The sequence below is a fragment of the Peromyscus maniculatus genome, chromosome 16 (genome assembly GCF_049852395.1).
Source record: "Peromyscus maniculatus bairdii isolate BWxNUB_F1_BW_parent chromosome 16, HU_Pman_BW_mat_3.1, whole genome shotgun sequence".
In the NCBI taxonomy this organism is placed as follows: Eukaryota; Metazoa; Chordata; class Mammalia; order Rodentia; family Cricetidae; genus Peromyscus; species Peromyscus maniculatus.
Window position 1 is genome coordinate 59398964 of NC_134867.1, and position 17118 is coordinate 59416081.

Sequence of the window (17118 nt, forward strand, 5' to 3'; positions counted from 1 at the left end):
GCTGTGCACAGTTTCAGAGGTTTAGTCCACTATCATGGCAGGAGCATGGCGGCCTGCAAGCAGACGTGGTGCTGGAGAAGGAGCTTCTACATCTTGATATGCGGGCAACAGGAAGTAGAAGGTCCTCTTCTCTGCTTCTTCTTCTTCTTCTTCTTCTTCTTCTTCTTCTTCTTCTTCTTCTTCTTCTTCTTCTTCTTTTTTTTTTTTTCTGGTTTTTCGAGACAGGGTTTCTCTGTGTAGCTTTTCGACTTTCCTGGAACTCACTCTGTATCCCAGCTTAGCCTCGAACTCACAAGGATCCACCTGACTCTGCCTACCAAGTGCTGGGATTAGAGGCGTGTGCAACCACCGTCTGCTGCTTCTTTTAAGGAAGTGGTTTGTTTTGTTTTTACCAACTGAAGGATATCTCAGGTAAACTACAGACAGGCATTTGTTGGTTCTAATTTTGTTACATGGATTTAACTTTATTTTTTATTTTCTGAGAAAAGGCCTTACTATGTAGTATAGACTGGCCTGGAATTCACTATGTAGTTCAGATTACTATGAACTGACCATTTGGTTCATGCTAGTCTAAAACTTAATATGTCCCCAGACTAGCCTCAAATTAATTGTGAACGTTCTGCTGCAATTGACAAAATGCTGGGATTATAGGTGTGAGTTACCACACCAGCATGATTTTCTACATACCTTTTTTTTTTTTTTTTTTTTTTTGGTTTTTTGAGACAGGGTTTCTCTGTGTAGTCTTGCGCCTTTCCTGGATCTCACTCTGTAGACCAGGCTGGCTTCGAACACAGAGCTCCACCTGCCTCTGCCTCCTGAGTGCTGGGATTAAAGGCGTGCGCCACCACCGCCCAGCTTCTACACAGCTTTTATGCACAGAATTTCTCTTTAAGTAACCCCCCCTTTTTGTTCTGAGCGTCATACCTAGCCTCTGGGATCAAAATGCTCTCCAAGTCTGAATTACGCCTTGTGTTTACAGGCAGCAGAACTAGCTGGCTGTTACCCTTGGTGTTAACTACCTGTCTTCCCGACTAGGAGGAAAAGTCTGGCCCTCTCTAGAGGTGAAGGTCTCGAGGTTCTGTCCTAAGGTGTTGGGAACTTGCTTGTGGAGGAGTCACACAAGGTGCCATCTGTCCCAGTATAGAGTGGCAGGCAGAGAGGAGACAGGCGTCTGTGCTGCTAGAGAACTGAGCTGGCCTGAAGGCATGGGAGGCGGCAGGCCATCTCCTTGACTCAGCCCTCACTTGTCCCCGATTTTTACCTTTTCCCCTGATGGCTTAGAGGCTCCCGTGTTCCCTGTTCCAGGTTGTGGGCAGAATCCTACTCGCCAGGCCAGTGTGGGGGCAGGGATCCCCTACTCGGTTCCAGCGTGGAGCTGCCAGATGATCTGTGGCTCAGGCCTCAAAGCCGTGTGCCTGGCAGCCCAGTCCATAGCCATAGGCGACTCCAGCATTGTGGTTGCAGGAGGCATGGAGAACATGAGCAAGGTAAGTGCCTAGGGGCCCACCATCCTCCTCGGCAGGGTGCATGTCCTGCTGAGGAACACAGACAGCCACTCAGCCTGGACCCGTGCCTGAATGAATGTTCATTGTTCTCCAGGGTGCATGAGAAATCCTGTGTGAAGAACAGCCTGTCAGCCAGGCAGTGGAGGAGGCAGAGGATAACTTTTCTAAGCTGTTGTTCCAGAAGCATACAGTTTTCTGAAACAAACCCACAAGAGTAGATGTTGCTGTCCCTGCTTACTATGTAGCCGAGGCTAGCCTAGTACTTGCTATGTAGTCTAACCTAGCCTTAAGTACTTTCCAGCTCTGCCTCCTGAGTGCTAAGATTACAAGAATATGCCACTGTGCCCAGAAAAAACTTTTTAAATTTTTGGATATTTTCCAAGTATCAAAAACTTAACTTTCTCTCTCACTCTTTCCTTTCCTTCCTTCCTTTATTTTGATTTTTTGAGACAGGGCTTCTTTATGTAGCCCTGGCTGTCCTGGATCTCACTCTAGATCAGGCTGTCCTGAACTCAGAGATCCTCCTGCCTCTGCTTCCTGAGTGCTGGGATAAAAGGCTTGAGCCACTACCACCTGGCCAAAGCTTTTTTTAGGAGTTGTCTTCTTTACAACTTTAAAGGTTTAAAAGCTCCTTTTTATCATGCCCAAATAGTTAATAAACATGTCTATTACAGGAAATTCATCTTGAGAACACTAAAACGACTATTTCACAGGCCATTGACTAACTTCTGAGAAGTGTCATCCTTAGGAAGTTGACAAGGTCATGAAGGCCACCTGAATCATCCAATTCATAATTCAACTCCTCTACTTATTATCAAAGAATAAAAATTAGATAGTTCAACAAAGGAGCAACTGCTCCTGACTGATATTCCTGGCTAGGTCCCCAGATTTTCCACTTGAGATGCTGTCAGGGTTTTCATTTCCATGGTAGGTTGTTTCCCATCATGCACTACTGTCCTTCTCCTCTTCTTAAAAATAAATAATAATAATAATAATAGAGGCTGGGTGTGGCGGGGCACACCTTTAATCTCAAAAGAGAAATATTAGTAAATACAACACATTTCTCACTATATTACTGGGAAGTGGGCACATGCCCTCCCCAGGTGGAGTCAGGACAACTGCTGGAGTGGGTTCTCTCCTTCCACCAGGTGGGTTGTGGGGATTGAACTCGGGTTGTCAGACTTGGTGCCAGTGCCTGATGTACTGAGCCATCTCACTGACACTGCCTTGCTTTCTTTTTCTTCTTTTCCTCTTTTGGATTCATATATTTATTTATTGGTTTTTCAAGACAGGTTCTCCGGGTAACCATGGCTATGCTATAACCTGCTCTGTAGACCAGGCTGGGCTCAAACTGAGAGATCTACCTGTCTCTGCTTCCTGAGTGTAGGGATCAAAGGTGTGCACCACCATGCCACTTCCCTAACCCCCAGAATTTAGACAGGGTCCTATGTAGCTTGGACTGGCTGGAACTCCCCATGTATTCCAGGTTGGCCTCAAACTCACAGAAATCCACCTATCACTGCTCACACCAGTCAGGTAGGATTCTGTGCACCTGGAGCAGCCTGTTCCTAGACACAGCTCATCAGCCCAGGGTACAGCACATCCCTAGGCAGTGTTCTTTCTCCTTTTGACCTGGAGCCAGAGCTCAGAACAGTCCACACACAAATAATCAAGACCATGATTTGCACACAGAGCACGAGGAGCCTCAGAGGACAGATCTCTACCACTTCAGATCCCAGACCAGAGGGAAACAGGAGATGGGCTAGCTTGTTTTGGACCTGTTTTTCCTCTGTAAGGAAGAGTCGAGTCACATGTTGCCCCTTAACCTTCCTGTCATGGACCTTGATCAGGAGGGACCCCAGGGACCAGACCTTGTTGATCTTCTAGAGGGTAGGACATGTAAAAGCCACCCATGGTGAAGCATGCCCAGTCCCTGCTGATCAGGAGGCTGAGAAGCACATGAGCCCAGAAACTCAAGACTAGCCTAGATCACACAGCCAGACCTCACCTCAAAAACCAAAGGAAAGAACATGGACCAGGATCACAGGGAGCTGCCCCTGTCCAGGAGGCTTGCCGTTCCGGTCTGTGTCACCCATTGCTGTCCTTCAAGCTGGCCCTGCAGTGGAACAGTACCTTCTTGTGGAGGCAGCTCCAGGTCTGACCTTGGAGCCACTGGTCAGAGATCAGTGAGTTCAGCAACTGCAGAGCTCAGGAGGAGGCCAAAGATCACAAAGTGAATGGAGTCCTTCTGGTTGGATGTAGTCAAGTGCAGGCCTGCACCTGGGGCTGCTGTGTGTGCTCACACAAGCCAACATGGCGTCAGTGCTGTTATTCCCAGTTTACAGGTGGGAACACTGATGTCCAGAGCTGCCACTTAAATGTATGGCTTTTGCTTCTTTGCTTCTTAAAAACAATAAGCATATGATATTATGGGTTTAATTATGTCATCTTCATCCATAGATATCATTGTACTTTGATTCACCTCTGTTGACTCCTTGCCCATTAATTACCCTTTCCATTGTATGCTGGCTGCTTTTGAAATGCTGGAAGTCAAGAATAACTTCTCCTCAAAAACCCCCTCTCAGTTCATATTGCACCCTAAGTATTCTCCCTATGGGTATTCTGTCTCCTATCAGAATAGATATTGGATGTGCTGGAGCAATGAACAGTAGTGAAAGGCTTGTATTATTCTTGCAGAGGATCCAAGTTCAGTTCCTAGCATCCATGTCAGGGGCCTCACATCTGCCCATAGTCCAGCAGGGCCTCCAATACCCTCTGGTCTCTTTGGTGTGCACTCACGTGGTGTCCATAAAGTCATTCAGGCACATACACAGAACATTTTTTAAAGTAGGTACATGATTCTGGTTTTTATGCCATCTCCTTAGGTAATACTTACTTCTCGAGAAGAAAAAAAAATGACACCATAAGGAATGAAGACACAGAATGGACAGGTCTGAGAGAGAAACGGGCAAGTTACAGAGGAATAGATTGCTAAGAGAAGGCAGGTGGGATTGTCTGCTAATGCCAAGAGGTTTCAGGCCCTGACCTGGGGAAGCAGGTAGTGGAGAGAAGGGCTTGATGGGTAAATGAAAAGGGAGGAAGCACTGTCCAGACCATTCTGAGGCTGAGTGGGATCCTAAGGAGAGGGCTCTTGACAACCAAGTCTAACTTGTTCTTACTTCCTGTTTGCAGGCCCCTCACTTGGCTCACCTGAGAGCAGGAGTCAAGATGGGGGAGATGCCGCTGGCTGACAGCATCCTTTGTGATGGTCTCACAGATGCGTTTCACAACTACCACATGGGCATTACAGGTGAGGCTTGTGGTTACCATAGTGCCCAACATGTGCTTTAGTGAGGAAGCTGAGACATACCGAAGCTCACAGAGAGTCCTGGGATATTCGTGGTATTGGATCTTCATGGAGCTTCCCTAGGTGTCCCTGTGGTCTGCTTTTGACTTGATTCTGGAGAGCTCGTCACAGCTATAGAAGTCTTTGATCCGAGTTGAACTTTGGTGGTTAGATCTTACACACAGGCATGAGAGGTCGTGTTTTCCCAGTGTATGTAGCTTACTCATTCTGTCCTTAACGCTCCCGTCCCCTGTAGTGCTTGCTGAAAGTGTGACCCACATCTCACTGGCAGAGGGCAGACACCAGTACAAAACAGCCACACATGACACAGGATGGAAGAACAGGAAAGCTAGGATGGCAGGTTTTCTCCTGGTTTTAAGGGCATAAGAGCGAAGGTGTGATAGTAATAGAAAATTAAGTTAGGACCCTGAACGGGCAGCAAGTGACCTCCTAAAAGGCACGTTTTGCTAATGCCATAGCTGAGCTACCAGTAAAATGATGATGGATCAGTGGTCAAGAGTACTGGCCTTGTTGCAAAGGATCTGAGTTTGGTTCCCAGCACCCACATCAAGTGGCCTATAGCCATCTGTAACTCCAGTTCCAGGGGATCCTGTGCCTTCTGGCTGCCACAGGCACTGCATGTACGTGGTGCACATAAGCTAGTTCAGCCCCACACACATACACCTAAATAAAAACTTTTTAAAGAACTTGGCTGGGCACCGTGACACACACCTTTAGCCCCAGCACCTGAGGGGCAGTGACAGACAGATCTCCGTGAGTTTAAACCAGTCTCATCTCTGTAGTGCTCTGAGGTTTTAGGCTAGCCAGGGGTACACCACATTTAGATCCTGTCTAAAACAAAAGAAACAAGACTTAAAAGCACTTACTGCTCTTGTAGAGGACCCATGTTCAATTCCTACCTCCCACAACGTGATTTCACGGGCTCCAAGGGCACCAAGCATGCATATAAAACACTCAAGCATAAAATTCATAAATTAAGTAATTTTAAAAAGTGTTTAAAAGAAAACTATATTCCAAAATGTTCATCCTGCCCAGGAAGCTGATGGTCAAAGGCACCACATCCTTAGGAAGCTCAGCAGCATACAGGCCACTGTGAAGTGTCCACTCTCCTCAGTGTGCTCCTCCTTACAGACAGAGCTGTTCCCTGTGGATTTAGAGTCGTGCACACATTTTCCCTTCAAGGAACTGAAAGGAGAAAATTGATACTCTCTACTTGTAGATCCTTGGTGTCGAAGGATCTACAATCCCTTCATTTCATCAAATAAGGAAGCAGAGCCCACAAATACTGACTTGTAAGAGAAGGACTAGCAGATAAACTAGTTCTTCTGGTAACACAATTGTATTGTTAGTCATGTGTCTGGTCAGCAGTTCTCAATCTTTTCAATCACCAAGAAGGTGACTGAAAGACCTTTTCTCAGGGGTAGCCTAAACCATCTGCATATCAGATGCTTACATTATGATTCATGATAGTTAGCAAACTTAGAGTTATGAGGTAGAAACAAAAATAATTTATGGTTGGGAGTCACCACAACATGAGGAACGGTAAAGGGTCTCAGCATTAGGAAGGTTGAGAACCACTGGTCTCGGTCCTTGCGTCCTATGTTGACAGATGAAGCAATTAGAAAGTCAGTACCTTGACTATATATAAATAAAGCTTAAACAGAAGTAACATTTGACTGTGAGATAAATAAACCCTGAGAAGGGAAGCAGCTTGTTCAAAAGCTGTAGCAATGGCTGAGGTTCCATGAGAAGTGTCAGTCATATGAAGAGGGTAACAAGAAAAGGCTAAGTGTAAGCACAGGAGACAGTGTGGGACTGCAAGGAGGTCTTGAGGACGTGTCCGACAGGGACTCACGGCTTTTCTGCTCCATGAGAACAACAGCACAGAGAGCTAAAGAGCACCCGCAGACCATGGGGGCTGCTATAGCTCTTACCTGGATCTTAGCCAGTTTCTCCAGTGATACTCAGACTGCCTGCCTGGACATCTCCAAGATGATCGTTAAAAATTTAGATCCTGAAGCTAAAGGCAGAGTTTCCTGTTAGAGCACTTGTTTAGCATGTGCAGTCCCGGGCTCTATCCAGAACAAACAAACAAAAAAACAAACAAACAAAAATGGAGGTCCCTAGGACAACTGTGGCTTATAATAAATTTCGGTTCTACTCAATTATTGAAAAAAAATGAGTAAAATAGCCAAATGAATGGAAACACATGAACTATGAACCAAAGGCTGAGGGGCCCCCACCTGGATCAGGCCCTCTGAATAGGTGAGACAGTTGATTGGCTTGATCTGTTTGAGAGGCAACTAGACAGTGGGACCAAGTCCTGTGCTCATTGCATATGTTGGCTGTTTGAAACCTGGAGCTTATGCAGGGACACTTGGCTCAGGCTGGGAGGAAGGGACTGGACCTGCCTGGACTGAGTCTAACAGGTTGATCGCAATCCTCGGGGGAGGCTTTGCCCTGGAGGAGGTGGGAATGGGGGATGGGCTGGGGATAAGGGGAGGGGGTAGGAGGGGGGAGAACCCGTGGCTGATATGTAGAACTGAATGGTATTGTAAAATTAAATAAATAAAATTTTTTAAAAAATGTAGAAAGCTCCTCTCCAAGGGCACCAAGCATAACTGATTATCCATAACCAAGATAAACTGATTATCACCTGTGCAGACAAGCCATTATTCAGTGAGGAAACACAAGACAATGTGATGGAAGAAAGGGGCCCCTACTCTTCAGAAATAACTAGCTCTGGATGGTTCAATGTCAAAAGTGCTTGCTGTGGGGGCTGGAGAAATGGCTCAGAGGTTAAGAGCACTGGCTGTTCTTCCAGAGGTCCTGAGTTCAATTCCCAGCAGCCATATGGTGGCTCACAATGGCTCCGTAATGAGATCTGGTGCCCTCTGCTGGCTTGCAGGCATACATGCAGGCAGAACACTGTATCTTTAAAAAAAAGTGCTTGCTGCATTACAGAGGACCAGAGTTCAGCCCCCAGCAGCCATGTCAGGAGGCTGGGTTCCAGACATCTGATGCTGTGTTCTGCTTGTGCACATACAGACACACACACATAAAATAAATCAAATCTTCACAAAATAAAAACCAATATCAAACGTAAGGAGCACAGAAAGTCTGAAGATCTAAAGAGATTTATAGTGAAGAGCAGCAGATCCTAAGCAGTGCAATGGCCTGAAACTCAGAGATCCTGCTGCCTCATTGTGTGCTGTCATGCCCAGCAAGCTGGTTTATTGTTAAGTCTTATTATGACAAAAGGTAAAGTTTGAAGATGAGCACAAAATGGTATTAATGTTAAATTTCCTGATTTAATTTAAAAAAAAAGAGTGAGAACCTGCTATAATTCCCTCCCTCCACCATGTTCATCAAAGGTCAAACTCAAGTCATCTTGCTTGGCAGCAAATGTGTTATCCTGTGAGTTCTGCACAGAGGGAAAACCAATGGACTTATACTTTCCGGAAGGTTCATGTAGGGAATGCTAAGTAAATGAGGTAAAAGTATCAATGGTGAACCTGGATACAGATTTCTGGAAGTTTGCAGACATAGAGAGGGAAAGAGGCTTAAATGTGAGTAACTTGAGCTACCAAAACCCAGCTCACGAATATGCTGTTTTCGCCTTTTCTTCTCCTCAGCTGAAAACGTAGCCAAAAAATGGCAAGTGAGTAGAGAAGCCCAGGACCAGGCTGCAGTTCTGTCCCAGAACAGGGCAGAGCGTGCACAGAAAGCTGGCCACTTTGACAAGGAGATCGTGCCAGTGTTGGTGTCTTCCAGAAAAGGTGAGTGTGGAGAGCACAGTAAACATGAGCCTGTTTGCAGGCATCAATAACGCCCTACAAGGATGGTAGGTAGGGCCGTTTGGGAACTGGTCTTTACAAGTTGTCAATTTGTAGGCTTTATACATCTGAATATAAGGTCTGAATATTGGCAAGCAGATGATGATTTGTTATTATTGTTGTTCGGTTTGTTTGTTTGGTTGGTTGGTTAGTTTTTTAAGAAAAGATTTCTCTGCATTGCCTTGGCGATCCTGGAACTCACTCTGTAGACCAGGCTGGCCTTGACCTCACAGAGATCTGCCTGCTTCTCCCTCCTGAGTGGTGAGATCAAAGGTGTGCACCATTACTGCCCTGCATGTTGTTGCTTTGAGACATGGTCCTGCTGTGTAGCCCTAGATGGCCTAGAGCTCACTCTGTAGACCAGGCTGGCCTCCAACTGGTGGGTGATCCCCCTGCTTCTGCCTGCTGATTGCTGGGATTACAGGTGAGCCACCACACCTGGATGGAAAATGCTGTCTACACGGGATATGGTCAGTGGGAAACTGTCGTCTTCAAACTGTCCACAGCTGCGGTGTGTGTCCAGTGGTTTCCATGAGAAGTGGAGCATTAGTTGTAGTTGTCAGGAGAAAGCAGCTTTCCGACCTCTCAGGAATGGCATCTGCTCTGCAGAGTTGATCTTGTGTTGTCTTACATTCACATTCTGAAGGGCACTTGTGAGTATATGCACACATATGTATATGGATACGCTTGGAGGCTGTTTGAAGGCCTTGGATCCCTAGGAGCTGGAGTTATAGATACTTATGAGCTGCTAGAGGTAGGTGCAAATTCTGGTCATGATGACTGAGAAGCAAGCACTCTTAAAGGTGAAACAATCTCCAGCTCCTTAAGCATCATGTTAGGGTACTATCCATGCTCTAAAGCAGAATCTGCAGACAGTTCCGTTTCAATAACTGACATCCATGTTCAGCTCACAGAGGATGGATTGTCTCACTCAGTTTTAGCCAGCTCAATGCAATCACAAACCCATGTACATACAATTCAAATACCTCTGTCCTTAGGAAGGCCTGTGGATTTGGAACACAGCCAGACTGTCTCATGAAGAGTTCTCATAGGGTAGCATGTAGTAATTCTAGTAATTCCTACTGGAATGGAAGTGGATAAACGTTAATAAACCTTTCTGCCAAATATGAATCCTCTTATTTCTGAGATGTCCCCAATCCCAGCCCTCTGCCTTCTCTGTCTTCATCCCAGGTAACTAGTTTTACTTTTTTCAGGTCTTACTGAAGTGAAAATTGACGAGTTTCCTCGCCATGGGAGTAACATGGAAGCCATGGGCAAGCTAAAACCTTACTTTCTTACCGATGGGACGGGAACCGTTACCCCAGCTAATGCATCAGGTTCGATTTCTGAAGGGCACTGAGGGAAAATGCCAACTCTGGTGAGGTCTACCAAGTGATTATGTCTTTCTACACAAAATGACTCCTAAAGCTGGGTTTAAGGGCAAAGCTTACAGTTTCTATTTGCCTGGCTATTTAATCTATACTTAAGTGATTTGCTTTCTTGACGTCTAGATTAAACATACAAATGAAAAGAATAAAATTGAAACTAGGGAGTTGTCTGGGCGATGGTGGTGCACACCTTTAATCCCAGTACTCTGTTAGTTCGAGGCCAACCTGGTCTACAGATTGAGTTCCAGGACAGCCAGGGCGACACAGAAACCCTGCCTGGGGGAGGGGAAACTGAAGTTGCCAGGCATGGTGAGGCACTCCTTTAATCCCTGCACTGCACCAACCAGAGATCTATGAGGTTGAAACCAGCCTGGTACACATAGGGAGTTCTAGGCCAGCCAAGGCTAGAGAGAGCCTGTCTCAAAAGAAAAAAAAGAAAAAAGAAAAAAAAAAAAAACTTCAGAGTCTATTTTTCTTCCTACTTTTCCAGTTCCAGAAAGTTTCCAGTATCTGTGAGTGAGGCCTAGGCTTGTTTCTTTAGTTTCCTTCCCTCTCCCTCCCATTGCTTTAAGAGACTCTTGTAATGTTGTGTGGTCAATATCATACTCTAGACTTTACCATCTTTTTTTTCTCTGTGTAGCCTTGACTGTCCTAGAACTAGCTCTGTAGACCAGGCTGGCCTTGAACTCACAGAGGTCTGCCTGCCTTTGTTTCCCAAGGGCTGGGACTAAAGGCGTGCGCCACCATCACCAGTGACCTTGACCACTTCTGAGTACACTGAAGTCTGATGAGTCACAGCAAAGGGCCTTGCTAACTTGTCAGTAACTTAATGGTTTCAGGTAGAAAAGGTGGCCCTGGGTATATACCTGGGGTTAGAGAGCACTGTAGAAACCAGGTCACCTGTTTACAGGGATAAACGATGGTGCCGCTGCTGTGGTTCTTATGAAGAAGACAGAAGCCGAGAGTCGAATGCTGAGACCTTTAGCAAGAATAGTTTCCTGGTCACAGGCTGGTGTGGAGCCTTCCATTATGGGAACAGGACCAATTCCAGCCATCAAGCAAGCTGTGAGTCCTACTCTAGCCTTTTGGTTGTTTGTGTTTGTTTGTGACAGAGTTCTATGTAGCCCGGGCTGCCTTCAAACCTACTGTGTGCTCAGGATGACTTTGAACAACCTTGGACTCCTCAACCTTCAGCCTCTCCCTCCCGACTCCTACATATGTGTCTGCCTCATCTTTGCGGACCTCATCCTGGGCTTTGGTGATGCTGTGAGGGCTGCTAACTCTGCTCTGCACAAGCTTTTCACCTCTCCTTCCCCTTTCCCTCTGACGTGTAAGGACGGGCTTGAGTTGTTACTTCTACCGGCTTGTTTGCCTTTTGGGAAAACATTGTATTCCCCAGGCCTTACGTGAATTTAGTTCTCTCCCTAACATTTGGGTCACATATTTGTGTATGCTCTTGTGTCTTGGGGTTTGTCTGAAGGTAGAGGACACATTCCATCTTGGAAGGAAGGAAGGAAGGAAGGAAGGAAGGAAGGAAGGAAGGAAGGAAGGAAGGAAGGAAGGAAGGAAGGAAGGAAGGAAGGAAGGAAGGAAAAGCCAGGCAGTGGTAGTGCACGCCTTTAATCCCAGCACTTGGGAGGCAGAGGCAAGTGGATCTCTGAGTTAGAGGCCAGCCTGGTCTACAGAGTGAGTTCTAGGAAAGGTGCAAAGGTGCAAAGCTACACAGAGAAACCCTGTCTCAAAAAAAAAAAAGAAAAAAACACAAAACCAACCTATATACTTGAAGTTTGGAGAGATGGCTTAGTGATTAAGAGCACTGGCTGCTCTTCCAGGGGACCTGGGTTCAATTTTCAGCACTCATGTGGAAGCTCACAACCATTTGTAACTCTATAGTCCCTGGGGACCTCAGGCCCTCTTCTAAAACCCACAGGCATGTATGTGCTGTACTTACATACATACAGGCAAAACACTCATCACAAAATCAGCATTTTTAAATATATTTTTAAAAAACTACATTTGTGTGTGTGTGTGTGTGTGTGTGTGTGTGTGTGTGTGTGTGTGTGTGTGTGTGTGTGTGTGTTGAGAGCCAGGCCAATCCAAGGCTTCTCAGATGCCCAGTTGATAGGACAAAGGGAAACTAGTTTTGTATCCTTGCCCAGGGACAGATGTGGCAAGATCCAGTTTGGAGCTGGAGTCAAGACCTTGAAGGAGTTAAGGATTCAGTTCCTGGAAACCTGTTTTTTTCCCCCATGAAGAAACTAGAATTATCAGTCCCAAGACCACTGTGTGCTCGGTCTGTGGCACGCTTGAGATCCCTGTGTTCCCGTGGGCAGCGTTGCCTGCTTCCTGCTGACTTTGTTTCTGGTGTCCCATTTCTACCCTAGAGACTGTATGTAAGGTGCTTCTTAGAAAAAGACATAGCTTGGGCAGAACATCCTGGCCTCAGCTTTCCTGTCTTCTTACCTCCTGCTCACCAGATCTAGGACCCTGCCACTGAAGAAGAGTGACCTGCTGGTCCAGGGTGTGTGTGTATGACCTGCTGGTTGGTGTGTGTGTGTGTGTGTGTGTGTGTGTGTGTGTGTGTGTGTGTGTGTGTGTGTGTGTAGGCCTGGTGCACGTATAGAAGTCAGGACAACTTGCAGGAGTTGTTTTTGTCTTATATTTGTGGACCTGGAGAACAACTCCGGAGTGAGGTCTGTCGTCATTGAGACCACGCACTGTACCCTTGCCCTGCATTTTTGAGACAAAGTCTCACAATAGCCTGGAATTTTCCAAGCAGGCTGGGTGGCTGTCTGGCCCCAAGTCTGCCCATCTCAGCCTTCCCAGCAGTGTGGTCACAGGTGCCTCACCATGCCTCATGGAGTTTTTGTTTGTTTTTGTTGTTGTTTTGATTTTTTGAGACAGGCTTTCTCTGTGTAGCTCTGGCTGTCCTAGAACTTGCTCTGCAGCACAGGCTGGCCTGGAACTCACAGAGATCCACCTGCCTCTGTTTCCCAAGCATTGGGATTAAAGGTGTGTGCCACCACCACCCAGCATACTTTGTTTTCCAATGTAGGTTCTGGGGATTGATGTCAGGACATTTGTACTTTACCCATTGGACCATTTTCTCCAGCCCCAGATCATTTTTTTATTTTAGTTTTATTTTATATGCATGGGTGTTCTGTTTGTATATATGTCTACAAACCGCTTGTGCCAGTGGAGGTGTCGGATCCCTTGGGACTGGAGTTACAAACTTTATTACGAGCCACCGTGTGAGTGTGGGAACCAAACATGGGTCTTCTGGAAGAGCATCTGCTGCTGAGCCATCTCTCAGCCCCTACACTTCCTTTTTTAAGTCAGATCCAAGTATGCTGTATCACCTGCATATAACAGATGCTGTTTGTTTCATATTTAGGGCAGTTTAGACTTTCTACATTAAGGGGTGTTTTAGAGTACATCCTTTTGATTTTGAGGCTGGGCCTTGCTCTGTATTAAGTAAGACATTGTCCTGCTGTGCTCCTGAGGTGCTGAAATTACAGGTGTGTGACCACATCACCCTAGAGCACATCATCCGCCGTCTGAGTGGAGTCAGCTTCACTCAGGGCTTCTCTATATAATCCATACTGACTTTGGTTGCAGGTGGGTTCATTATACAGGCTGACTGCAGCCTCTTCAGCCCTTGGTTTACAGACAGAAGCCACCATGGCACACCTAGCTTCGTAGGCAGTTCCCTAAGAAGTGTATCTTTGAGGGGTATATTACATATATCAGGCATATCTTTTCTTCGTTTTGAATTATTTGTGTGTGCGAGCATGCAGGTGCCCGTCGAGGCCACAAGAGGGCATGTGATGCCATAGAGCTGGAGTTACAGGGATTTGTGAGCCATCTAACATGAGTGCTGGGATCTGAAGTCTCATGCTCATGATAGAGCAGCAAGTGTTCTTAACCACTGAAGCATCTCTCCAGCACTTCATGTTAGACCCTTATGTTAGTAGTGAATGCTCTGATTTTGGTTCATCTTCCCTGTAGGTTGCCAAAGCAGGCTGGTCCCTGGAGGACGTTGATGCGTTTGAAATCAATGAGGCCTTTGCAGCGGTGTCTGTTGCAATAGCCAAAGAACTTGGGTTAAACCCCGAGAAGGTGAGCAACAAGAAGTCGAGCGGTTTGCCAGTGAACTTGTAAAAATCATCAAATGAGGTTATTTCCCAGGGCAGGTTACCTTGGCAAGAAGTGAACAATACTAGTTAAGTTCAGTTGACTTGTTTGTTGCTTTTCACAGCAAAGAACTGAGTATGTTAGTTCACAACGAACAGGACATTCTAGAAAGAAGGGATCAGAGTTGTCACAGGCAGTATTTACTCCTAAGCTTTACAGGGAAAGTTGAGTTTGAAAGGGTGGTTTGCTAGCATTAACACTGAGAGGAGAAAGACAAGACTGGGGGTGTTAGCCTGTGTCCACACAAGACTGACTTAAGATCCTCTCCTTTCCTGCAGGTCAACATCGATGGAGGAGCCATTGCCTTGGGCCATCCTCTGGGAGCATCTGGCTGTAGGATTCTAGTGACCTTGTTACACAGCCTTGAGAGAATGGGCGGGACACGTGGTGTGGCAGCCCTGTGCATTGGGGGTGGGATGGGGATAGCAATGTGTGTTCAGAGAGGGTGACCTGCCTGACAGCCATCAGCCTTGAAATGTTCTTGTTAAATCAGTGAAACACTAGATAGTAGGTGAAATCAGAGGACCAAAGTGAGGACAGGAACCCAGGTGGACAGCCTGCTGAACTTTAATGTGAGTCACCCAAGGCTAAGACACTGCCCCTGACACTGCCATAAATAAAAGGGAGATCCAATCAGTCATCAAGGGCTCCAGAGTGAACGGCATTTTCGTAACTTCCATGTTTATCGTCTTTGCTTTCTGGGTGCAATTTTATCAGATCATTGACTTTTTTTGTTTGTTTTGGTTTTGGTTTTTTGTTTGTTTTTGAGACAGGACCTCACCATGTAGCCTGGAGATTGCTTTGTAGACTAGGCTGGCTTTGAACTCCCAGAGATCCACCTGCCTCCAGAGTACTGGGATTAAAACCATCATGCCTGGCCCCCAAAATGACCCATTCGAAGAATGGTGATTGGGGCTTCTATTGCAAACTTCAGGCTCTTCACTTTAACTATGATTGATTGGTTCAAACACCCCTGCTTGCTTGTTGTCTCGTGGCTTCCCATTAATCAAATCAAGACCAATCCTGTAATGGTGGAAATCTGATTCAGTGACCTCTTCCAAGCTGATATGGAGTGTTCCAGCTATTCTAGTCCACAAGACTGGGAGTTCTAACAAGTGTACCTCTGGGAGTAGAAAAGTGAGCAGCAGGTAGTTTTGATGTATTTGTTTTTCTCTGCTCTTGACTGGATAGGATGTTACTTGCTCTAAATTCCTGCCTTGACTTCCCCTAATGATGGACTGTAACCTGGAATTGTGAGCCAAATAAACTCTTTCCTCCCATGTGCTGCTTTTTGTCCAGGAGTTTTGCCATGACAACAGAAGTAGACCAGAACATGAGAGTGTGTTAAGGACAGGCAGCTTGATCAGAGAAGCATGGTTTACAGCATGTAACTGAGAGGTACAGCCAACGAACAACTCCTGGAGCAAAATACGCGTTTGGGGCAGGTTGGGCAAGCAGAGTTCATTTATTATGGACGTTCCTAACAAGCCTCTATGTTCCTCAGATGACCCTGCCAGGAGTTAGTCACATGCACTGTGGCAATCATAAGCAAACTGTAATAGAGATGGATTCCAAAAGTCAGTTACTGAAGCCATGTGCCCCACCTGCATGATTGGTCAGTGATGGACCAAATACACAACAGCAGTCCCCTAAGAGTATAATGGAGGGCTGGAGAGATGGCTCAGTGGTTAGGAGCACTGCCTGCTCTTCCGGAGGTCCTGAGTTCAACTCCCAGAAACCACATGGTGGCTCATGACCATCCCTAGTGGGATCTGATGCCCTCTTCTGGCATAAAGTTGTACATGCAGATAAAGCACATTATATATATATAATCTTTAAAAACAAAAAGAGTATAATGGAGTGAGAAATGCCTCCCCGAGTGACGTCACAGCAGCTGTAGTCAGTGCAATGCATCACTGGCAAATAGACTACAGCCCAGATGGTTTGCACTAACCTGCACCGTGGCACAGTCTTAGATGAAAGTCACACACCGGGCGGTGGTGGCGCACGCCTTCAATCCCAGCACTCAGGAGGCAGAGGCAGGAGGATCTCTATGAGTTCTAGGCCAGCCTGGGCTACAGAGTTCCAGGAAAGGTGCAAAGCTACACAGAGAAACCCTGTCTCAAAAAAACAAAAAAAAAAGTTACACACAGTATATGACACTTGATAATATGCAATGGACTTTGTGTAGTCTCTCTACTTTACATCATTTTCTAATTTGTGACATGAGGCCATTATGCTGACCATGCTAATAACTCCGTGGCTTAAATAGTCCACCTGTTTTAGACATCTGAAGCTAGGACATACTTCCTGGCTTGACTAATCATTATTACTTGTTTTCATTCTTTTAAGACAGGATTTCTCTGTGTACCCCTGGCTGTTTTAGAACTCCCTTTGTAGACCAGGCTAGCTTTGAACTCACAGAGATCCGCCTGTCTCTGCTTCCTGAGTGCTGGGATTAGTGGCATGTGCCACCACTGCCCTGCTGGACAAATCATTATTTTAGAATATGCTCCTACAGAGTCAGCCACTGCAGACTAGCGCTACACATCAGGGACATGTCCTGCCTCGACCTCAGGAACTTGCAATACAAACTGTACAAACATTTAGCAGAAACAAGCAAGGTTTATTTATGTGTATGTATGGATTCCCATGTTTGTGTTTGCACATTCGGAGATTAGAGGTCTAGAGCATCAGATCCCCTGGAACTGGAGTTGTGAGTACCATGTGGATGCTAGGACTGAACCTGGGTCTTCTTCAAGAGCAGCAAGTACTCAACCACTGAGCCATCTCTAGCCCCATTTTTAAATGGGGCGGGGGCACTGCAT

General features: G+C 46.1%; 2 protein-coding genes across 2 annotated transcripts in view; one reads left to right on the forward strand and one right to left on the reverse strand.

Annotated features, from left to right (window-relative positions):
* The window catches only part of LOC102910854 (acetyl-CoA acetyltransferase, cytosolic), a 19505-nt gene extending 3935 nt beyond the window's left edge, over nucleotides 1-15570 (forward strand). The window contains exons 3-9 of the mRNA XM_006978033.4: nucleotides 1306-1487; nucleotides 4698-4815; nucleotides 8508-8651; nucleotides 9923-10045; nucleotides 11007-11161; nucleotides 14105-14215; nucleotides 14569-15570. Of these exons, the coding sequence (XP_006978095.3) occupies nucleotides 1306-1487; nucleotides 4698-4815; nucleotides 8508-8651; nucleotides 9923-10045; nucleotides 11007-11161; nucleotides 14105-14215; nucleotides 14569-14739 (1004 nt within the window). The 3' untranslated portion in view covers nucleotides 14740-15570. The remainder of the gene's footprint in view (nucleotides 1-1305; nucleotides 1488-4697; nucleotides 4816-8507; nucleotides 8652-9922; nucleotides 10046-11006; nucleotides 11162-14104; nucleotides 14216-14568) is intronic.
* Nucleotides 14842-17118, reverse strand: part of Tcp1 (t-complex 1) — a 31921-nt gene continuing 29644 nt past the window's right edge. Inside the window, exon 13 of the mRNA XM_076552874.1 lies at nucleotides 14842-14891. The gene's annotated coding sequence lies outside the window, so the exon portion shown is untranslated. The remainder of the gene's footprint in view (nucleotides 14892-17118) is intronic.